This window comes from Prorops nasuta, unplaced genomic scaffold (assembly GCF_024137725.1).
Source record: "Prorops nasuta isolate Cenicafe-Biocafe unplaced genomic scaffold, Cenicafe_Pnas_1.2 PNAS00013, whole genome shotgun sequence".
Taxonomy (NCBI): Eukaryota; Metazoa; Arthropoda; class Insecta; order Hymenoptera; family Bethylidae; genus Prorops; species Prorops nasuta.
This window is the reverse complement of record NW_027116810.1, coordinates 6,453,499-6,472,890: the sequence shown is the minus strand read 5'-3', so window position 1 is coordinate 6,472,890 and position 19,392 is coordinate 6,453,499. Positions and strand designations below refer to the sequence as shown.

The 19,392-nt window shown below is 39.1% G+C and overlaps 4 protein-coding genes across 16 annotated transcripts in view; 2 read left to right on the top strand and 2 right to left on the bottom strand.

Moving 5' to 3' along the window:
• Positions 1-5,103, top strand: part of LOC136778166 (dynein axonemal heavy chain 1-like) — a 69,703-nt gene extending 64,600 nt beyond the window's left edge. Inside the window, exons 48-60 of the mRNA XM_066734776.1 lie at positions 180-405; positions 501-691; positions 818-1,016; positions 1,368-1,522; positions 1,704-2,070; positions 2,169-2,348; positions 2,428-2,679; positions 3,009-3,161; positions 3,331-3,599; positions 3,729-3,955; positions 4,039-4,220; positions 4,300-4,423; positions 4,504-5,103. Of these exons, the coding sequence (XP_066590873.1) occupies positions 180-405; positions 501-691; positions 818-1,016; positions 1,368-1,522; positions 1,704-2,070; positions 2,169-2,348; positions 2,428-2,679; positions 3,009-3,161; positions 3,331-3,599; positions 3,729-3,955; positions 4,039-4,220; positions 4,300-4,423; positions 4,504-4,721 (2,743 nt within the window). The 3' untranslated portion in view covers positions 4,722-5,103. The remainder of the gene's footprint in view (positions 1-179; positions 406-500; positions 692-817; positions 1,017-1,367; positions 1,523-1,703; positions 2,071-2,168; positions 2,349-2,427; positions 2,680-3,008; positions 3,162-3,330; positions 3,600-3,728; positions 3,956-4,038; positions 4,221-4,299; positions 4,424-4,503) is intronic.
• Positions 5,104-5,317: 214 nt separating this feature from the next.
• Positions 5,318-8,322, bottom strand: Slimp (Seryl-tRNA synthetase-like insect mitochondrial protein). 4 transcript variants are annotated; one of them, XM_066734792.1, is made up of 5 exons: positions 7,774-8,322; positions 7,546-7,650; positions 7,291-7,477; positions 5,741-7,216; positions 5,318-5,451 (listed from the first exon to the last, which is right to left on the bottom strand). In XM_066734792.1, the coding sequence occupies exons 3-4, from the start codon at positions 7,314-7,316 to the stop codon at positions 5,746-5,748; spliced, it is 1,497 nt and encodes a 498-aa protein (XP_066590889.1). In that variant the 5' UTR covers positions 7,317-7,477; positions 7,546-7,650; positions 7,774-8,322; the 3' UTR covers positions 5,318-5,451; positions 5,741-5,745. The 4 variants fall into 4 exon arrangements, with proteins under 4 accessions (XP_066590889.1, XP_066590890.1, XP_066590888.1 ...); XM_066734793.1 differs by lacking the exon at positions 5,318-5,451 and having other exon boundaries at positions 5,454-7,216; positions 7,735-8,322; XM_066734791.1 differs by lacking the exon at positions 5,318-5,451 and having other exon boundaries at positions 5,454-7,216.
• Positions 8,323-8,457: 135 nt separating this feature from the next.
• Positions 8,458-10,276, bottom strand: LOC136778176 (zinc finger protein 593 homolog). 2 transcript variants are annotated; one of them, XR_010823375.1, is made up of 4 exons: positions 10,057-10,276; positions 9,838-9,938; positions 9,426-9,768; positions 8,458-9,310 (listed from the first exon to the last, which is right to left on the bottom strand). XR_010823375.1 is itself a non-coding variant. In XM_066734799.1 (4 exons), exons 1-3 carry the CDS (start codon positions 10,144-10,146, stop codon positions 9,531-9,533), a joined length of 429 nt encoding a protein of 142 aa, XP_066590896.1. In that variant the 5' UTR covers positions 10,147-10,276; the 3' UTR covers positions 8,458-9,385; positions 9,491-9,530. The 2 variants fall into 2 exon arrangements, 1 of the variants encoding a protein (XP_066590896.1); XM_066734799.1 differs by having other exon boundaries at positions 8,458-9,385; positions 9,491-9,768.
• A 190-nt stretch (positions 10,277-10,466) lies between these two features.
• Bap170 (Brahma associated protein 170kD) overlaps positions 10,467-19,392 on the top strand; it is a 48,197-nt gene continuing 39,271 nt past the window's right edge. For 3 of the 9 annotated variants that reach the window (XM_066734783.1, XM_066734780.1, XM_066734777.1), the window contains exons 1-2: positions 10,467-12,054; positions 13,497-13,590. In XM_066734783.1, the coding sequence (XP_066590880.1) occupies positions 11,963-12,054; positions 13,497-13,590 (186 nt within the window). In that variant the 5' untranslated portion in view covers positions 10,467-11,962. The remainder of the gene's footprint in view (positions 12,055-13,496; positions 13,591-19,392) is intronic. The other 6 variants (XM_066734785.1, XM_066734781.1, XM_066734779.1 and 3 more) reach the window with 3 other exon arrangements.

Below are 19,392 nucleotides of genomic sequence, written 5' to 3'. Positions count from 1 at the left end.
TTGCGGCACAACACAAACCTATTTAAAATCGAAATAAACCCCATACCTCTTATTTTTTAACCATTCGGAATCATTTTTACGTTGAGCTTGGGAACTTTCAATTTTATGGACACCCTAATATATATATATATATATATATATATCAATCGCTCCAAGATTAATGATAAATCTTGCAACAGCGGTTTGCAAGATCAAATGTTATCAATCGTAGCAATTCAGGAACGTCCTGACCTCGAGGAGACCAGAAATACACTGATCGTGGCTAATGCAGAAATGAAGAGAGATTTGAAGGAGATAGAGAGTAAGATCCTGCAAAAGTTATCTCAATCCGAAGGCTCGGCTGTCGACGATGTCGATCTAATCGCAACTCTGGACGCGTCCAAGGCTAAAAGTTCAGAAATCAAAGTTAGCTGAATTTTCAACATTTCTCACTTTCTACAATATTCATCAACTTTCTCGTTGGAATTATGTATTGCACGACTGAATATTTATTTGTGCAGTCAAAAGTGGAGATTGCCGAAGTTACCCATATAGAGATAGATGCCACAAGGTCATTATATATTCCTGTAGCGAAACGAGCTCAAATTCTATTCTTCTGCGTCTCAGACCTGCAGAATATAGATCCCATGTATCAGTATTCTCTCATTTGGTTCGTCAATATATTCAAGAAAAGTATATCGGATACTCAGAACAAGAGCAAGGATAAGGAATTTGATAAGGAAGGTCTTTATTTATTTGTCGTTTCTTACAATTTATAATTGGCCTCGTGCGATAAGCGCGGCAATTATTGGATTATTCGTATTTTGTTGACAGTTTCGGTGGAAGAAATTGGCAAACGGATCGATACCATCAATGATGCTTTTACGTTCTCTCTGTTCTCCAATGTATGTCGAAGTTTATTTGAGAAGCACAAATTACATTTTGCGTTTCTCATGTCTACTCGCATCGGTCTGGTATCAAAACGAATTAATCAAAATGAATGGAGCCACTTTTTGTCTGGTCCAATACCAGCCAAGGTAAATTTTTCATTTCTAAATTAATGGTATTTTAATTAGTGTACAATGCAAGGGTGAATAAATGTCGGACATTACTTGGTAATTTTTCACATTTCACGCATGTGTATATATATTTAATGCACATGAAGATAAATTGTTATTTGCTGATGAACAATTTTTGCTACTATTATTACAAAAGTTGCTCTTCCTATATATAATATATATTGAAAAAGGGTGAAGAATTAAAAAATGTATTATGACCGAAATATCTTTCCTTCCTCCAAACTTTCCTTTCTAATATTTATTCGTTCGTTCGAAATACTTTATGTATTTATATATAGTATAAATTTTTCGTCGTAAATTCTCCCACAGGAACTATCCAATCCTGCACCCCAGTGGATATCGACGAGAAGCTGGAAAGACATTCAAGCTCTCGAAAGGCTGCCAAAATTTCAAAATTTTATTGCTGCTTTTAAAGGATCTCTTCCCGAGTTCAAAAAAATCTTTGATACGCAAGAGGCTCATTTGTGAGTTCATTGACCTTTCAAAATGGATTTTATTAAAAATTACGCTAATGAAAAAGATTATTAATATATTGGAATTCAAACTCAACGAAATTTACATTTTTTAATAAAATAAAATTGATTGCAAATAAAGTAGAAAAATGTAGAGTGTGTAAAAACGAATGTTCTATATATGTTTATGTAGAGTACCGTTTCCGGAGCCTTGGCAAAGCAGTTTGGACGATTTTCAGAAGTTGATGGTATTCAAGTGCCTTCGTCCGGACAAAGTTACCAATGCGATGCAGATGTATATAGCCAAGTACCTCGGTCAACAATTCGTGGAGCCCCAAACGGCTGAGCTATCGGTGATCTATGCGGAATCATCCTCCACAACACCGCTGGTATTCGTTCTTTCGTCCGGCACTGATCCAGCCGACGATTTGTACAAATTCGCCGAGAGATTGAGGGTGCACACGAAATTGTTCACCATATCTCTCGGTCAAGGTCAAGGTCCACGCGCGGAAGCCATGATCCGCCAGTCGATGGAAGTGGGCAACTGGGTCTTCTTCCAAGTAAAAATCGAGCTTCTTCCCCGTAAGATCGATAAACAAAGTTAGGCGAAGGAAAAATAATGGCAATACCCTCCCCCCCTCCCCCCCCCCCCCCCTAGAACTGTCACCTTGCACCAAGCTGGATGCCAAAATTGGACGAGCTGGTCGATCAATTGACTCCTGAGAATTCTCATCAAGAGTTTCGCTTATGGTTAACATCCGCGCCATCGCCCGACTTCCCTGTAGGTATCCTGCAAAACAGTTGTAAATTGACCATCGAACCTCCCAGAGGCATAAAGGTAAATCCGTTCAGCTCGAATCCAACGAGTCCCAGCTTATGAATTTAATCATGCATAAAGAATGCGAACAATTTGCTAGGCCAATATGCAGCGGGCATACCTCATCCAAGTCACGGATCTGCAAGCCCAGTTTCAAGCGGAGAGCCCGAAAACTGGACCATTCAAGTGGCTGGTATTCTCTTTGTGTTTGTTTCACGCTGCACTGCTGGAGAGACGAAAATTCGGCCCGCTGGGATTTAATATTCCGTACGAATTTACCGATGGGGACCTAACAATTTGTTTGTCCCAATTGTACATGTTTTTAATGGAATACGAGACCCTGCCATTTAAGGTTATTTCAAGAATTACTTCCTTCTAAGCATTTCAACTAGCATGATTTTTTTCTCCATCGAGATAAAACATGCGGAATGGCGTATGCAGAATTTGTTAGCCATATGCATTGAATTAAGGGGAGTAATTTCTCCAGAGAATCGCTATCTGTATATGTGTGTATTTGTGTGTGCGCACGTGGAGATATATGAAATGCAAAAAATATTTTTATCGTAATGCACGCGCGGGCGTGTGTCTCCTGTGTAATATACTTTTACCACACCGGTCGACTCTATTTTTCGTTTTGAATATTTTTCAATTTGTCACGTTAGAAATTCGTTGGTTCCGTAGGTCTTGATATACACGGCCGGGCAAATCAATTACGGCGGTCGTATTACCGACGACTGGGACCGCAGATGTTTGCTAACGATCCTCGAGGATTATTATAACCATAATGTAGTAGCGGAAGGCTATCGATTCGACAAGCAAGGATATTATTGTCAAGTAAGTTTTTAAACCTGGGCTAATAGGATTCTTCTTTGTCACGAAGGACTGCATAATGCTGCAACTTTTTATTTTTCTCCACCCGTTACAATAGTACCGCGGAGAAAAGCCCAAGAGGAAGAGGAAGCGTTGATACGCGCAATTCCATAATATTTCTTATATTTTATAGCTGAATCCGACAACGTCTCTCGCCGATTACGCAAAGTACATTAAAACTTTGCCATTGAACGACGATCCTGGAATGTTTGGCATGCACCCCAACGCTGATATCAGCTATAAACAATCTGAAACCTACTCCTGTCTCGAGACGCTACTGGCCATTCAGCCGAAAGAGACCGGAGAGGCCAAAGAGAGCGTCGAGGATGTCATCGGTCGTTTGGCCACTGAAATGTTGCAGGAGTTACCAAACAATTTGGATCTAGCAGATATTCAGAAGAAGTACGTTGTCGCACCGTCTGCTTACATTCGAGCAACAAAGTTAAAGCTTCGAATGCAATTGAAGCCCTCGGTTTAAATTTCCCAGCATTTTTCCAATGGTTTCGTCAAGTCTCTTATTACACGTTCAAGGTATCCTGTAATGTACGAAGAGTCCTTCAATACCGTTTTACTGCAAGAAGCCAAGCGTTATAACGTGTTATTGAATGAAATCAAGTCATCTTTGAACGACATTTTAAAAGCAATAAAAGGTTTAATAGTAATGTCGGATAAGCTAGAGTCCACTGTGGATAAACTGTTTAGCAACAAAATTCCCCAAATCTGGCAAGACAAAGGCTACGCCTCGCTCAAGCCACTTGGTGAGAATTCATCCTTTGAAGCAGGAATTTTCTGCACTACAGACTTGCAACATTTTTTGCCAATAAATTTATTTGGTGCACAGGCGCCTGGTATATCGATTTGAAGGCGAGAATCAACTTTATCAGAACTTGGCAAGAGAAGGGCATACCAGCTGCCTTTTGGATCTCAGGCTTCTATTTTCCACAAGCGTTTCTCACTGGAACTCTTCAGAATTTCGTTCGCAAACACGCCATCTCTATCGACACTATTGATTTTAGTTACAAAGTAAACTTTATATTTTTAGCGGTAAGCTCGAAACTAAAGTTCGTATCGATTCGCCTAAAGACCATCGTTTGGTAAACAGGTTTTGAAAGAGAGTCCTGCCCAAAGACCATTGGATGGCTGTGTCATTTATGGCTTATTCCTCGAAGGATGTCGTTGGGATGGAAGTTACCTTGCAGAATCTAAACCAAAAGAGCTGTACACTGGTATCGACATTAGTAATGATTTTAAGGAAAATTTCTCGAAATTTAATATTATTCGGCATTTCCTTTTCTTCCCCTCGCAGATATGAAACCCATACTTTTATTACCCGAGGCTCACCACAAAATATCTAAGAAAGGAATTTACATATGTCCCATTTATAAGACTATTAAACGTGCTGGAGCTTTGAGCACTACGGGCCATTCTACTAATTTTGTTTTAGCCACAGAAATTCCCAGCAGAGAGCCACAATCTCATTGGATAAAACGTGGAGTAGCTATGATATGTGCGCTTGATTATTAAATGTCGACAGTTGTTTTTAGAAATAATACTAACTTCTAACTTAAACAGACTTTCTTCTTTCTTTTAAGTAAGTACTTTTCAACAATAATATTGTATTGCAGAGAAACAATAAATTTAGTAAAATTCAACAGAAAACGTGTCTTATTGTTCTTTTACTTCAATGTTATACAAAGCGTAAATTAAAAGCTATGGGAATACTTGGAATTCTTCTTCCTTTGAGCCGGTACACAACACGCCCACAAATTGGTTTACGCTTTTAATTAAAATGTATTAGACATCTACCAACTGCGAACATGCTTAAAATAAAACACTTTCATTTAATCAATATTTGAAACAAGCGTTACAGTTTAGCCACAAGCTCTTGCCAGTAAATCCTGATAGTTTTTCAAAATGTTACTCGTCATCTTTGTAAAGTGATGGATCTTTTCTATTTGCGCGAATAAACGCTCTTTGGGACCATATTATTGTTACAAATGTCATCAGAAAACCTACAATCAGTTAATTTTAATATGGAAAGTTTAAATCTTCTCAATTACTGAAATAGATATTTATTAAAAACAAAAAATATTACCTGGTGCTAAGAATTGAGCTTGTCTAATAGATCGTCTTACCAAATTCGGAAGACTGTGTGACCGAACATTGATCCAAGATTTTTGCTCAAATGGAGAAATTCCATAATACATAATTCTTCGAATACGTATTGGCAAATCACCGAATTCAAGTCCCATTTCTAAAATATTTATCAAACAATTTCGTAATATTCCTCTTTCTTTTACTATAAATGTTTTTTATTACGAGTGATTGCGAAATTTAACAGAAAACATATATTCTTTCTTTTCTTTAAGAAAAAACAAAACAATAGCTTTTCAAAAGTTCATTTGTTTTGTTAAGATTCATTTAAAAATACAGAGATTTATGGTGTTCAAAGTAATATATTTTAAAATTTTACAAAGTTGATTTGTGTGTAAATAGTATTTACATTGAATCTTAAAGATTCTATTATATATTCTTGTAAGTACCTTTTTTATTTAGAAGAATACCAGTTTCCTATTTTAGTTGGTATATTAAATTTGCTAGGATTTTGTTCCAATAAACAGCCTATAAGTTTAGGTACAGACACCAACGAGCCAGCTATTACTGAAGGAAATTTCGTATCATTGTTCATTTTATATGTAATTAATAGCCTTTTACTAAGGTAGGTCCCAAAAGCAGAAATATATCCTACTTCTATATACTGTTGAAGAAAGGAAGACCATAATTCAAAGGAGATTCTTAAACTTTCTGAAGTTTGTAATTGTGCAGCCGGTCTCAATACTACCCTATAATGTTCACAAACATCATTGTATAAGTCACAAGTTTTTTCCAAAAGCTTATCAAATTCTTGCCTATATTCATCACTATTTTCATTTTTTGCAACAACAAAAGCTTGTACTATTGATTCTTGATTAACATTAAACAGACCATTTGATGCTCCTCCAAATGATGATGGCATATACTGTTTCCCCAATGAAAAATACTGAAGTGGAAAACAGTCGGAATTTATTATGTGCCTTGTATGCATAGCCAAGAACGATATTAAGCTTGCTCCACCGACAAGATGCATACGATTAATTAATAAGTTTTCGAATGTATCATTATGTTTAAGTATGAAAACTGATGCTGGATCTTCGTGATCAATTCCTGAAGCTTCAACAACGCTACTTCTACAAAAGTCAGTTCCTGAAACTCTTAACATTCCAGCACCTGAAAGCAATTTTCCTGCATGCTTTAACAAACCAAGCTCGAATACAGTAGCTTCATTAGATAAGTAATAGTTCATAGGATTTCTATATTCTAGTAGGTTAAGAGAAGACCCAATTTCAATATGACTTTTAGTACATTTTTCATCTAATTTCAATTTTCCAACAGTTTTAAGAATGACAGGTTCTTTTTTTGGTGTTCTATCATCCAGTTCATTTGGAAGCTTCAAAGCTCTCACTACAATGGTTTCTTCCAAATCAGAAAGTGTGTGCTTTATTTCTTTCAAGTCATTTTTTAATATCCTTCCTTGATTGCGCAGAGCTTCTATAGCATTTTCTTTATTTTCTGTTACTTGTTTGCCAGCCAATATTTCCATCATTGTTTTTGAAATTTCTTTTCTTTTTTCTACTAACAGCTGTCTTTTTTTATCAACATCTTTATAAAATTGCCAACTTTCTTTCATTGCTGCTACATCCATATTTAAACCACGTAAACAAATCTCATGTTGCAGTTTATCCAAATCAGCATATCTTTCATCAAAATCTAGATATGGTAAAAAATGAACACAAGTTTTATTTGCTTGTTCACTCGTCACATATAAAGCTGAGCTATATGACCTTTTAACTAAAAACAATACAGATTGATATTTGTTTATTTGATGACTTGTATTACGTCTTCCATATTTCAGAGTGTTTATTATTTTTGGGAACATGTTTGCCATTTTTAGATACTCTAGAATAAGATCTCTTAGTCTGCTGAGGAACAATTTAATTAATTACTCCTTTATCTTTTATTGTCTACAATCATTTCAATACTAGAATCTACATACATTAATTGTATTTTTAGTAAAAGCATCAATTTTTTACTTCCTAGGCTCAATGTAACTTCCCTATCATGCAGCACTTAATGATTCTTCTATACTGTAAGATTCAAGTTTTCAAGAGGTTTTAACCTTTCGTTTATGAATCCTTGTAGTGAAAAGTGTATCAAGATCTGTCTAACTAACGAAATACCTCCTAAAAGAATGAAACAATCGTAAACTAGTTCCAAAAAAACATGGCAATGTAAATTTACAAATACTTACGCCCATTGTAATCAATAACATTGAGCCGCGCTAGGTTTGTCCACAAGTCTACTTCCTAGTTCCTAGCAAACCCTTTAAATTTTCCTCTTTCAAATTCTCATAAATCTGAAATATGCCGTAGTCAATATTAAAAACTAGAGAACGTAAAATATAAAAGGTGACTAATTTCAAGGAGCTATCACACCATACATTCACATAACGGAAATAAGTTATAGCAACGAAACATACTTCGTCAAGAACCTTGACTTTCCTCTTCAAGGCCAACGGCCAAGTCCGCCATCACGAGTAATAGCTTTCAGAAACCTTATATTTTTGTTTTAAGCATTTAGAACGTTTAGGAGGTTTTAGAATTGTTAATCAGATTTTGGATTCAATATTTTGAATTAAACTAGCCACAGTAATGCAACCATAGCCAAAATAAACACGAAAATTACCTAGACTGAGCTCCGAGTCACATCACCGGCCACATGCATATCATGCTTAAAACGCTCAAATTCTATATTAAATGTAATGCATAAACAACATATTTTGAATGATGGGGGCTTGCATTGGTAATTACAAGGAATGTATCAAGAGTAGCTTACTGTATTCCCAAAAAATCTTCAGCAATGTAGGAATATGAATTGTTTCATATGTAACAAGCTATTTAACATTTGTCTTTGTTGCGCTTTTACAATTTCTCCAAAGGATCTTCTACAATTATATGAGTATTTGTTTCTATCTAGTCTCAACCAGTCTCAACATACTCAAAGCAGAATTAAGTTTTCTCTTTTTAAACTATTGATAGAGAATAAAATATAATTATTAATATCCAACTTGTTTTTTTTTTCTTTTGAAAATCGATAAAACAATGTTTTACTTAATTTAAGCAGACTAAAAGGAGCTAATTTAATCACAATGAAAAAATTCATGTCCTAAAAATTGTATAATATATTTTGGTAAAACGGTTTCGCCGTTCAATGCATACATTTAAGATTAATTTTAAGAGATTTATGATAATCTAAATAATATATTTTAAAATTTTACATAGTTAACTTGTAAATAGTATTTACATTGAACCTTAAAAATTGTTATATATATACTAACAATTGCATCTTTTATCTGGATAAATACCATACTGCTATTTTGCTTGGTATGTTACATTTTCTAGAATTTTGCCCCAATAGACAGCCTAAGTTTAGGTACAAGCACCAAAGAACCAGCTAGTAAAATTATTATTGAAGAAAGGAAGATTACATTTTGCAGGAAACTCCTAAACTTTCTGAGGTATGTAATTGTACGGCTGGTTTTATTACTACTATATAATGTTCGCAAACATTATTGTTTAGTTACACAAGTTTTCTCCAGAAGCGTATTAAATTCTTGCCTATATTCATCACTATTTTCATTCTTTGTAACCGTGCCAGAATGTACCATTGATCCTTGATTATCTTTAAACAGACCATTTGATGCTCCTCCAAATGAAGAAGGCTAATACTGCATATGTTTTATTCCTTTCAAGTAATTTTTTAATATTTTTCCTTTATTATCTCACAGTGCTTCTGTAGCTTTTTCTTTATTTTTTGTTGTGTGTTTATCAGTCCATATTTCCTTTATCTTGTTTGAAATCTCTTTTTTATTCTAGGAGCTATCCTTTGTTGTCTCAACATCTCTATAAAATTCCAAATTTTCAAATTTTCTTTCATTGCTGCTATATCCATATTGAAACCACGTAATAAAAACTCATGGTACAATTTGTCTAAATCAGCATATTTTTCATTCAAGTCTAAATATGGAAAAAAAGGAAACAGTTTTGTTCACTTGTTGACTCATATATAACGCGTAATGCCGGATTCTTGAACTAAAAACAATACAGAACATTTGTTTATTTGATGACTTACACTAAACATTCCATATTTCAGAATGTTAATTATGCTTGGAAACATATTTGTCATTGTTTATATACCCTAGAATAAGTTCTCTTAGCCTGCTGAGGAACAATTTAATTAATCACTCTTTCGTCTTTTACTCTCTACAGCCATTTCTATATTAGATTCTGCATTAATTGTATTTTTAGTAACAGTTTCAATTTTACGCTTCCTAGGTTCAATATAGCTTCCCTGTCCTGCAGCACGTAATGATTCTTCTATACTGTAAGGTTCAATTTCAAGAGCTTTTAACCTTCGTTTATGAACCTTCGTAGTGAAATGCGCGTCAAGAGCTGTTTCGTTAATGAAATACCTCCTAAAAAAATGAAAAAGCGATAAAAAAAACTCTATAAAAATATTGCTATGTGAATTTACATATACTTACGCGCAATGTATGCAATAATATTGAGCCGCGCCAGGTTTGTCCAAGTCTACTTCCTGATTTATCAAACCATTTAAATTCTCCTCTTTCAAATCCTCATCAATCTGAAATATGGCAAAACCAATATCAAATACGATAGAACGTGAGATATACAACGTGCATAACCTTAAGTAGTTATCACACGTTCACATGACAGAAATAGGTTATGGCAGCGAAATATACTTCGTCAAGATCCTTGACTCTCCTCTTGGTCCTCCAACCTTTTTTTAGATGCGTATCACCTCTGTGATATTTTTTACGTTTGTATGTCATTATACGTAAAGAATTGATAGAGGAATGTTGAAACTTGCAAAATAAAATTGAAGGAGAGAAAAAAAAAATTGCAAACTAGTGTGAAGCAAGTGACTGAAGCAGCGAGGGGAATGTGAAGTGAGGGAGCAGCCAGGAGCAGCATATTCCGGATGAAAACGCAAGAGATTGCATTGGTCGAAGATAGATGGCGGCAAAATGTAGCAAGAGCAAGGAGAGTAAGTCGCGCCTCTAACGGCAAGTACGATCGGTGATTCAAACGGTCCGGCGGCGCTGCTCGGAGGGCCCGACCATTTTGAAAGTAAAAATACTGCGCGACCCGGGATTTTCGTCGGGCGGTACGACGAGGGGAAAAAAGTGATCTCGAGGTGTACGGCGTATAAGCGGGGTTACGCGGTGTCGCGCGTAAAATGACGTAGAGTGCCAGGACGGTCGACGGGCGCGGTGTTCGGTGTGCCTAGGAAACTGTGCGCGGTGTGCTGTCGGCGCGTCCCAGCAGGGCAAGCGTACGGGAAATTGGCCGTGGCTTCGGCAATGGATGCCAGGCCGTACGAGACGCCATTTTGATATACGCTCGCACGTCAAGCGTTCGCTCTGTACAGGGAAACGCGAGAGAGCACGAACGACGGGGACGAGAACTGAGAGAGTCGAGTGTGAGTGAATCGTGTGCTCTCTCTCTCCTTCCCTCCCCCCTCTCTCTCTCTTTCTTTCTTTCTCGCTCTGTCTATCTATCTATTCTCCTTGGGGTGTGTGTGCGTGTGTGTGCATTGCTGTTACTCCGTGCAGAGAGGACCGCGCGCTCCCGGAATCACGAAAGGTGCACTCTCCTGCCAGAGGTCCTGGCCTGGCCTCTCAGCAGCTTCGCCAGTGCCTATCTGTCGTTCCGTCTCTCTCTCTCTCCCTTTTTCTCCCTCTGTCTTTCTTTCTCTGTCTGTCCGTCTGTCTGTCCGATTGGCGAATGCGTGGCGCTACGCTACGCTATACGACTAACGCGAATCCCGTGGTGCGTTTCGTTGACAAGTGACAGGTGAATCGATCGGCCGCCGCCAGGAAACTAGCCTCCGACTCTTGCCGATAGAACAAATTCCAAACACCAGGACAAGGGCATCTTTTCCTGGCTTGCTAAACTGCCCAAATCATCGGCGGACCGAACGACCCAGCAGCGGTTTATTGGTTAGAGTTCCTTCGTCACTACTGTGCGCGTGAGAGTGAGAGAGAAAGAGAGGTAGAGCCAGAGAGGTGTGCGTTTATTGTAAGAAGCGAGGAAAGATTTTTACCCACGCGTGTTCTGCTTACGAGTTGAAAAAGACACAAGTATTCTGTAGTGTGTGCGTGTGGTGCACGCGGCGGCTTGTGATAATTTCGGGGGGTGGCGGTACACGGCTGGAAAAGTAGCTGGAGTAACCGTCGCCGCCGCCGTCTATTCGTTTTTACTTCCTTACTTCCTTTCTCCATCACGTCCTCCTTTACCAATCGGTCCTAAACTTAAATATTTTCCTTGTGGCAGAGGCCTCGTACGATTTGGCGCGCACGAATAGGCCACCGGCCGATTTCGGGTGCAGGATAGACCAACCCGATGTCGGGAACGGGTCGCGACCCCGCCACGCCGACCCGTGGTCGTCCTCGTCAACCTGGCCCGTCGTCTGCATCCTCCTACGTATCACCAGGACGCTCCTGGCGTAAATGTTTCTCCATGCGCTCCCATCTACACCTCCTTTTGCCCATCTGGTTCTTCTTCGACTCCTTGTTCCTACAAAGTGCCCTGTAAAAGCAGAGCACACCTTCGTTAACACGCCTACGCGTTCCCGAAGCCGCGAATATGGCCAAAATCCTTAACAAGGACCCGGTTACCTATGAGAGGGAGAGGGATAACTTCCTCAAAGAGCTCCATCACTTCCACGAGACGAGAGGGTAAGTCAGTTTTATGAATCTAGCTTTTGCTACTTTTTCTCTTTCACACACATACACTTCATTCTGATTTATACTCTTCTTTATTCCCTTCTACTATCTCACAATTATAGGCGAAATTGTGATACACCTTTTTTTAAAATTTTATCTATCTTAACATTTCTTTTTCTCCTTCGTTCTGCTTGTATGTTTATTCCACTCTCTGATCGATTCCTCGTTATTCAATTGAGCAGCGGTATAAAAACCAACAGTGCGGGTACTAACAAATGGACGATATTGAGGTTATGTACGAAAATTTCACTGGCTTTCCACGGCTTCACTTTGCTTTCTAGATGTTTTTTCTCTCTTTATTTCTTTTCTCGCTTTTCTTAATAATTGCAGACAGATATTTTTTTACATTTGTGTAACTTTGGGAAAAATATTTGATAAAAAATTTCAATGAAATAACACACGCCGTTTGAAATGCAACGAATAGTTGAGAAAATCACAATTAGTAACAAATGAAGATCGTCGAAATATTTGATTGGTTAGGTATAAATTGTTCAAAATAGGAAGGATATTTCTTTTAAATTTGTATCAAGTCAGCACTATTTTTTATTATTTTAAAATTTTCTAATATTTGTAAGCTTTATTTGAAACAGACTTTATTCTTACATAGTATTAAATTTTTTATTTTTAATGTATTGTACTATTTTTCAATTTGACTTTGTACCAAAGTATGTAATAGATGTTATTTCTTAATAATAAGCTTAAGTTAAAAAATTAAATTAGGTGGGATTTAAAGTTTTCTTTTATTCGCAAATATAGTTTTAAACCTTCCTAGTAAATAAATCTACATTTATTATACCTATGTCCTATTATCGTAACTTCATATTCATCTCTATCTTAGAATTCAAGTGGAAAAGTTTTATCTAAATTAAATTCATACTTTAATCTTTAATCGACTTGAAATATAGATTATATTTTATGCAAAACATAATTACTGAGTATCCAATTTACAAGTAATGAAATTGCAATTTGAAACAAAGCATGTACTATTATATTGAAAGCAACATCGTTTTGGAAGCATAAATGCTCTACCCTAGAAAATTTATACAACATGTAGAGTGAAACAGGAAAATATAAAGGATCACTATTCGTCATAGATAATATATGCTAACTTTACTGCATTCAACATGCTTTCACTTCTTTTTATTCCATTAAGATCAAATTACAAAGTTACCTGTCTTGACGATTCTAAGCTGCACAATTTATTGTATCGTTATGCTTCACTCTACCTATGAATGCTATCCGTAACAGTATTAGCAAAATATTTTTTCTCTAAACTCCTGCTATAAGAATTTTGTATTATTATACACAAGAAAGAAGAGAACAAACACCATTGCCATTATTTAAAATAAATGTATTGATTATGCAAATTATACAAACTTTTCTTTCTCTTTCAGAACTCCGTTTAAGAAGGCCCCAAAAATTAGTGGGAAGGAAATAGATTTATATTTGCTGTACGTGGTTGTAACTGCACATGGTGGATGGATACGGGTAAGTAAAAAATTAAGCATTCTGCCCAGAACAATTTTTATAAACAAAATGCAAGTAAGTCCCATGAATTTTGTCGCAGTTGATTCTGAGAAATGCTGAAATGTCAATGACTTTGTTGGAAAGCTAACTATCGATGATATTAGATATTTAATCATTACAGAAGCTACGATATCAGATGAAATAGAATGAAATATTAAGCACGAGAGACTACTAATCTCTGGGAAATCGAGGTTAACATTAATTAATGCTTAAAGTAATGGAGAAGGACTATCTCCAGGGAAGTAATTACTTGAGCAATATTGATCGGATTGGCTATATATCTGATTAAGCCCTTGGTCAGCTTTATTTTGTACCGTACAGCCCATTTCCTTACAATGATAGGGCAAAAGGTGACTGATTATGATTCCACGAGAGGCGCAACGTTTATGTTTTGGATTATCGACTGGTTGGTCTGCTACTCACGTGGCGCACAACTATAATTCAGGAGTCAGAGTGTGAGATGTATGATGCTTCTGGTGCGTTATCAGTTTTGAAGATACAGCACGCTCGCGATGATATAACGCGTCGAGCCTCTCACCTCATCTATCGCGTCTAGCACGCTATCTACTCCCACTACCAGGCGACGAAAACTCTGACGAATTATAATGACGCTACCGAGGAAGGAGAGGAATGCACGAGTGGCAAACGCTCTGCTCTGCACCGTGCTCTCTCGGGCCCCAAGAGGGGAGGGGGGGGGGGGTCAATGAGCGGCCCAGTCGAATATTCGCGTTTGCACGCTCCCGCAAAGTTCACCAACCATCGCACGGATGTGCCTCCAAGACTCGAAACAGTTGGCAGAATTCATTAGGGCCCTGCTGAATTTTTACACTCATTAATAAGCACGCTTGGACGATCCATGGTATTAATTAAACTGGCAAACTCGAATCGAACAATTACCTGGCTCCACGGAGCGAATTCCCTTGTGCGAGAATAATCAAACAGCTTGCATCTTTTCCAGAGATATGAGATTGATCGAATATCAGACATTTAGCGCTCCATCCTGCTTTCGCGATTCGCAGACCGATGCCATTATTCCACTTGAAAGAGGAATTCTTGTGCGCTATGTGCTCTACTTTTGAGCGTAACCGTTAAGCTGTGTCCACCAACCAACTTTCGTCGTCGATCGAGCCATCAAACTGGAATATCTCTCTTGGAAACTCGTGCTCTTTCCGCGCTCGGTACGATGAGAGAGAGAGAGAGAGGGACGATCTCTCTTCTCATTCTATATTTAAAAGTTCCTCTCTATCCGACGTATGGCAAACGTAAACACATTTCATTAGAAATTGTTTTCCATCGTGGAAACGCGCCTTTAAAATCATCTCTAAAAATGAGCGACGAGATGGGGGCCTCGTGTAAACTGGACCTCTTCCAACGCCACAAGTCTGACTTCCCCATGGAGAGCAGGGATAAAAATAACGAATAAGTTTCATTTTTGGTTACGAGAAGAGGTTAGGTGGTTCTCTCGCATTAGTAATTTTTAAGCGAGATTCCGTAGACCTAAATCTAGGCATTAGGACAATGCGGAAATGACGCAAGGTCAGGGTCGTTGGGGAGGGGAGGGGGTACCGTAGGTGCAAGGGTCGAGGTGGGGGAATAGATCATGAGGTGAAGGTGGAGAAGGAAGTAGTGTAGAGTGAAGAGGAGGTGGGAGGGGGGGGGGAGAGGTAGAAGAGAAAGAGGGAGAGAGAATATCGTGAGAGGAGGAGGAGAGTTGGTGGTGGTGGCGGCGGAGAGTTGGTGTTGCGATGGCTTCCCCTCAACAAGTGTGATCGAACCGAAGCTCGCTGGACTATATAGCCTGCAAGCAGACCAAAGCTACGATCAGAGCGCTTTGCGAACTTGTCGACTATACTTACACTGGCAGCAACTCTTCCTGGCTTGCGATCCATGCTCGTCGACCCGAACGCTGACTCTCTCGCGAGATTAAAAAATAAATGGAAACGCAGGACCTGATAATAAATGCGCATGGCTCGCTTAAAATAAACCAGTTTTCAGTGCTTTTAAATTATCGGCTATCGCGAGGCTAGAAATTTATATCCATAAAATACCGGGAGGCTTTAATGGCGAAACAATGTAGCATTGAAATTTATGTATCGAGTACTGGTGATGTTTTGTAAAAATGCCTGCCAAGTGGCGAATAGTGCTAGGTGGCGGTAGGTGTGCAGTGAAAGTGCCATGGACCAGTTTGGATTCTAACGAGACCGCTAGCTAGCTAATTTCGATTGTTCCGACGATAATTTAGAAACGGGGAATCCCTTTTGTCGACGACGCCAACCATGTGAATCCAATGTAATGAGTCCCGTCCAAGAGAAACTTGCTTACGTAGACTGTAATTTGAGTTTATATAGGAAGGTGATAATCTCAAATCTCCACTCTTGCCTCGCGGTAATTTTATTCCTTCCAAGTACTTGGGAAATATTCCTCGGTATAACTTGATTTCAAACCTATCATCAATGATACACTCGTGTATAAAAATATCGACGACTATTCTTATATACCATTTCTTGCGATGAAAATGTACTATTCGAGGGAGATGATAAATCCCACGTGTTCCACAGACAATATCCACCATTAATTCCTCTTCCTCTTGTATATGAACCACTATATATATGTGTGTGTGTGTGTGTGTGTGTGTGTGCAAGGCACCAGCGAAGAAAAGCCTTCATGTTTAAGCAATTAGTCAATTGGTATGGAGTGTCCACTCGGTTGTTCATAATAGCCCTTGATACTCTCCAAGTGACTCGGTGAAATCGAAATAGCCAAGCAGATCTCTCGGTTGAATCGATTTTAGTACGCTCTACAAGGATCTTTATTATTATTAATATTACCAGCGATAGGTATACATAGAGATATCTAATCCTCAGCGAGCTAGAAACGCGAACTTACTCGAATCATTAGATCTAGAAATCCGGTATTCCGTATCAGTTGCATTTTGTTACACGGCGGGATAAGTATTGTCAGATGGTCGATCCGTTTCAGTAATCGCGTGGCCACGGGGGGGGGCGGTCAATAGTTTTACCGCATCGTAAATCCTCCACCGAAGTATACCTCTATATTCCGAGGAAGTTTCACGACATGTTCCGCAGGAGTCTCTTAAATTTATGTAAGATGCACTAATGATCTTCCTGGTACGTTGAGAAATTTCGCGTAGATTTACACACGCCTCCATTTAAATACAAAGCAACCCGAAATGTTTTCCAGTGTTTTGACGCACGGTAGCGTTTGCCCTTTAGCAATGATTATTTTCCCGTTAAAAGACGCGCGGTTCTTCTTAAAATGCTTTTCTTTTCATCCTGTGGAGACCCTCTCCAGAGTTTACAGTAAAAAAAAAAACAATCTTGAGTGACGTGTATATATATATATGTACACACACACATGTGATGCGTGATGACGTTTTGGTTGAAATTGACTGCAAAAGAGCAATTGCTGGCAACTCTATCTTCCCCCAGAAAATCCAGCTTTACTCTTTTATATTTGTTAAAAGACCAATCCACTGGAAATGTATCGGTAGGCGTCATTTATTTCACGAGGCACCGTCTCTCGTCTTTCGCATTTGAGACTGAGCTACCGAAGGCAGAGATAAAACGCTTGTTCCTTCACTCGAGTGACCTTGACGTTATTAGAAACTGCGGTTTGAAGACTGCCACTTAGCAGCCGTAGCTTTATAAAGTCTGCATAATAGCGTATCACGCGAAATATATAATCCAAAGATTTTCCACATTTTGCAGGGAATTTATTAATACGTTGAAACTAATTCGCGTGTTTTTATGCATACCGGCGAAACGCGAATATTTGCAAGAAAAGCCTATATCGTTAAAGTTTTTCAACGGTCGGCGGGAGCATTCGCAAATATCTGTATCAATATTCCAGCTTGATCGAATATTCAGTGCTTTGGATGAAATATTTATAACGTTACTCGTGTTGTTACACCTCCGCGATATGCTTTTACATCGTAATGCAGACTGCTGAGTTCATCACTCTCTCGCACGGTTTGCCATTAATCCAAACACATTTTATCTCGAGCTCCGATTTCGAAACCGGCCGCTAGAAAGCTAATCCGCCCGAGCCACGAGCAGCGCTCGGTCGACCTGGAAACCGGAGAATCGGAATATGCAGTTAACGATAAATTGCTTTGCTTTAATATATCTTTGAGAAATAGCCCGAGCTTGGAGGAGAAGCGCGTCTAGGGGGTCTGTAAGAGGATTTTATTCGAGGCCCATGCTCGAATTCTGAGAGAAGAGACCTCCTGCAAAAGATGTATCTCTCTTCGTAAAAGGCTAGGCGTCGCCGCGTTGCTGGAAATTATTACAAGAAGACACGGGAGCCGAGGAACTGTACCGAGAAGAATTCTTCTTGAGGAGGAGAGGATTATTAGGGAGAGAGAGAGAGAGAGAGAGAGAGTGGCGCTCGCCGCTGTTGGTTCGCAGAAATTTTTGGTCAGTGTTGAAGTATATTAGGTGGGATATTTCCATAATAGTTGGTCAATGTCGGTGGAAGATGGGTTTCGTTGTTGCGCGTCCATGACAAAGGGAAGCCGCCGAAAGAGAGAGAGAGAGAAGTGTTCAAGGGCGCGACTGCGACACGAAATGACTGGTCGAGCGCGAGTCAAATCAGCGCAATGGCAGCCCGACGTAGTCTGGCATAGGTCTGGCGGACGCACGCACTCTGCGCGCTAGTACACCAGCAACAGTGTTGAGAAGGAATCCACTGTGCGAACTCTCTGTACATAAATGCTGAGTCAGTCAGGTGGCCCGCTCGGCTGCCGGCCACCGTCCGCTCCGTTCGCTCTCCAATAAGGAACTCTCTCCTCCAAAGAGCCGGTAACTCCCCTCCACCCTCCTGCTACTAAAGGGACTAACGTTCAGGAATGAGAGATACGCCAAAGAGCGGAAGAATAATCGCAAAAACAACGAAGACGAGCCAAAGACGACAGAAACGGAAGAAGAGAGAAATAAATCACACTACGCGACACGGTAGTGTCCCGACGGACAGTACACGTTCACCCATAAGAAAAATATCCTTGTCGAGACACGCCACGCTATTATTGTTCGAATAGCGTGATTTGAGAATCGATCCGTCGATTCGTCTCAGAATGGAAAAAATGGCGCGAGAATTAGTCTTTTCCGCATATTTTGACTGTCGAAGCTTGGATCGGTAGAGGAACGCCGTTGTTGATTTGCGATGAGAGGGGCACGTGAACAAGGGGAGAAGCTGTGTGTGGAGATTCACCATGTGTGCAGGATGCTGCGACTGATGTGACGGGTTGAAATCGACTTCCGTCTCGACGGAAGTGCATCGATGGGATTGGCCAATGCAGTGTAACTGCTTCGTTATAGATTCGTATCCGAAAATCACCTACGTCACCTGCTGATAAGCAACTTATCGACCGGTGTCTCATGCAAAAATGCCTATATCTTTCTCTATACCAAAGTTTCTTCGATAACTATATTCTCGTGTTCGCTTAAACGCGAAGGTTTCTTTCAGAGGAAGCATTATTGAAATAGTGCACGTATAAAAATTCGGATCGATGAGATTTTTTTCAATTACTCGCAAGGATACTGCACAGTGGAGAAAAGCTTTCAGAGCTTGAAAGTTAAAGTAGCCAAAGAGCTGTTGGCTATCGAAGGAATGATTTTCGAGGTAGGGAAAGTACGACTCGAATGCTTGAATTTTCCATGTCTCGAACGAGTTTGTTGGCAATGATACACCCTGTATACGAAGCAGGCAGGAGAAAAGGCAGAGAGAGAGAGAGAGAGAGAGAGA

Coding starts and splice junctions, on each gene's coding strand:
- Slimp (XM_066734792.1), bottom strand. CDS start 7,316: ATGCTTTTACTAAAAATACAATTAAT. Junction 7,217..7,290: donor TTACTAAAAATACAATTAAT/GTATGTAGATTC, acceptor ATTGTTCCTCAG/CAGACTAAGAGATCTTATTC.
- LOC136778176 (XM_066734799.1), bottom strand. CDS start 10,146: ATGACATACAAACGTAAAAAATATCACAGAGGTGATACGCATCTAAAA. Junction 9,939..10,056: donor GAGTCAAGGATCTTGACGAA/GTATATTTCGCT, acceptor GCCATATTTCAG/ATTGATGAGGATTTGAAAGA. Junction 9,769..9,837: donor TATTATTGCATACATTGCGC/GTAAGTATATGT, acceptor TCATTTTTTTAG/GAGGTATTTCATTAACGAAA.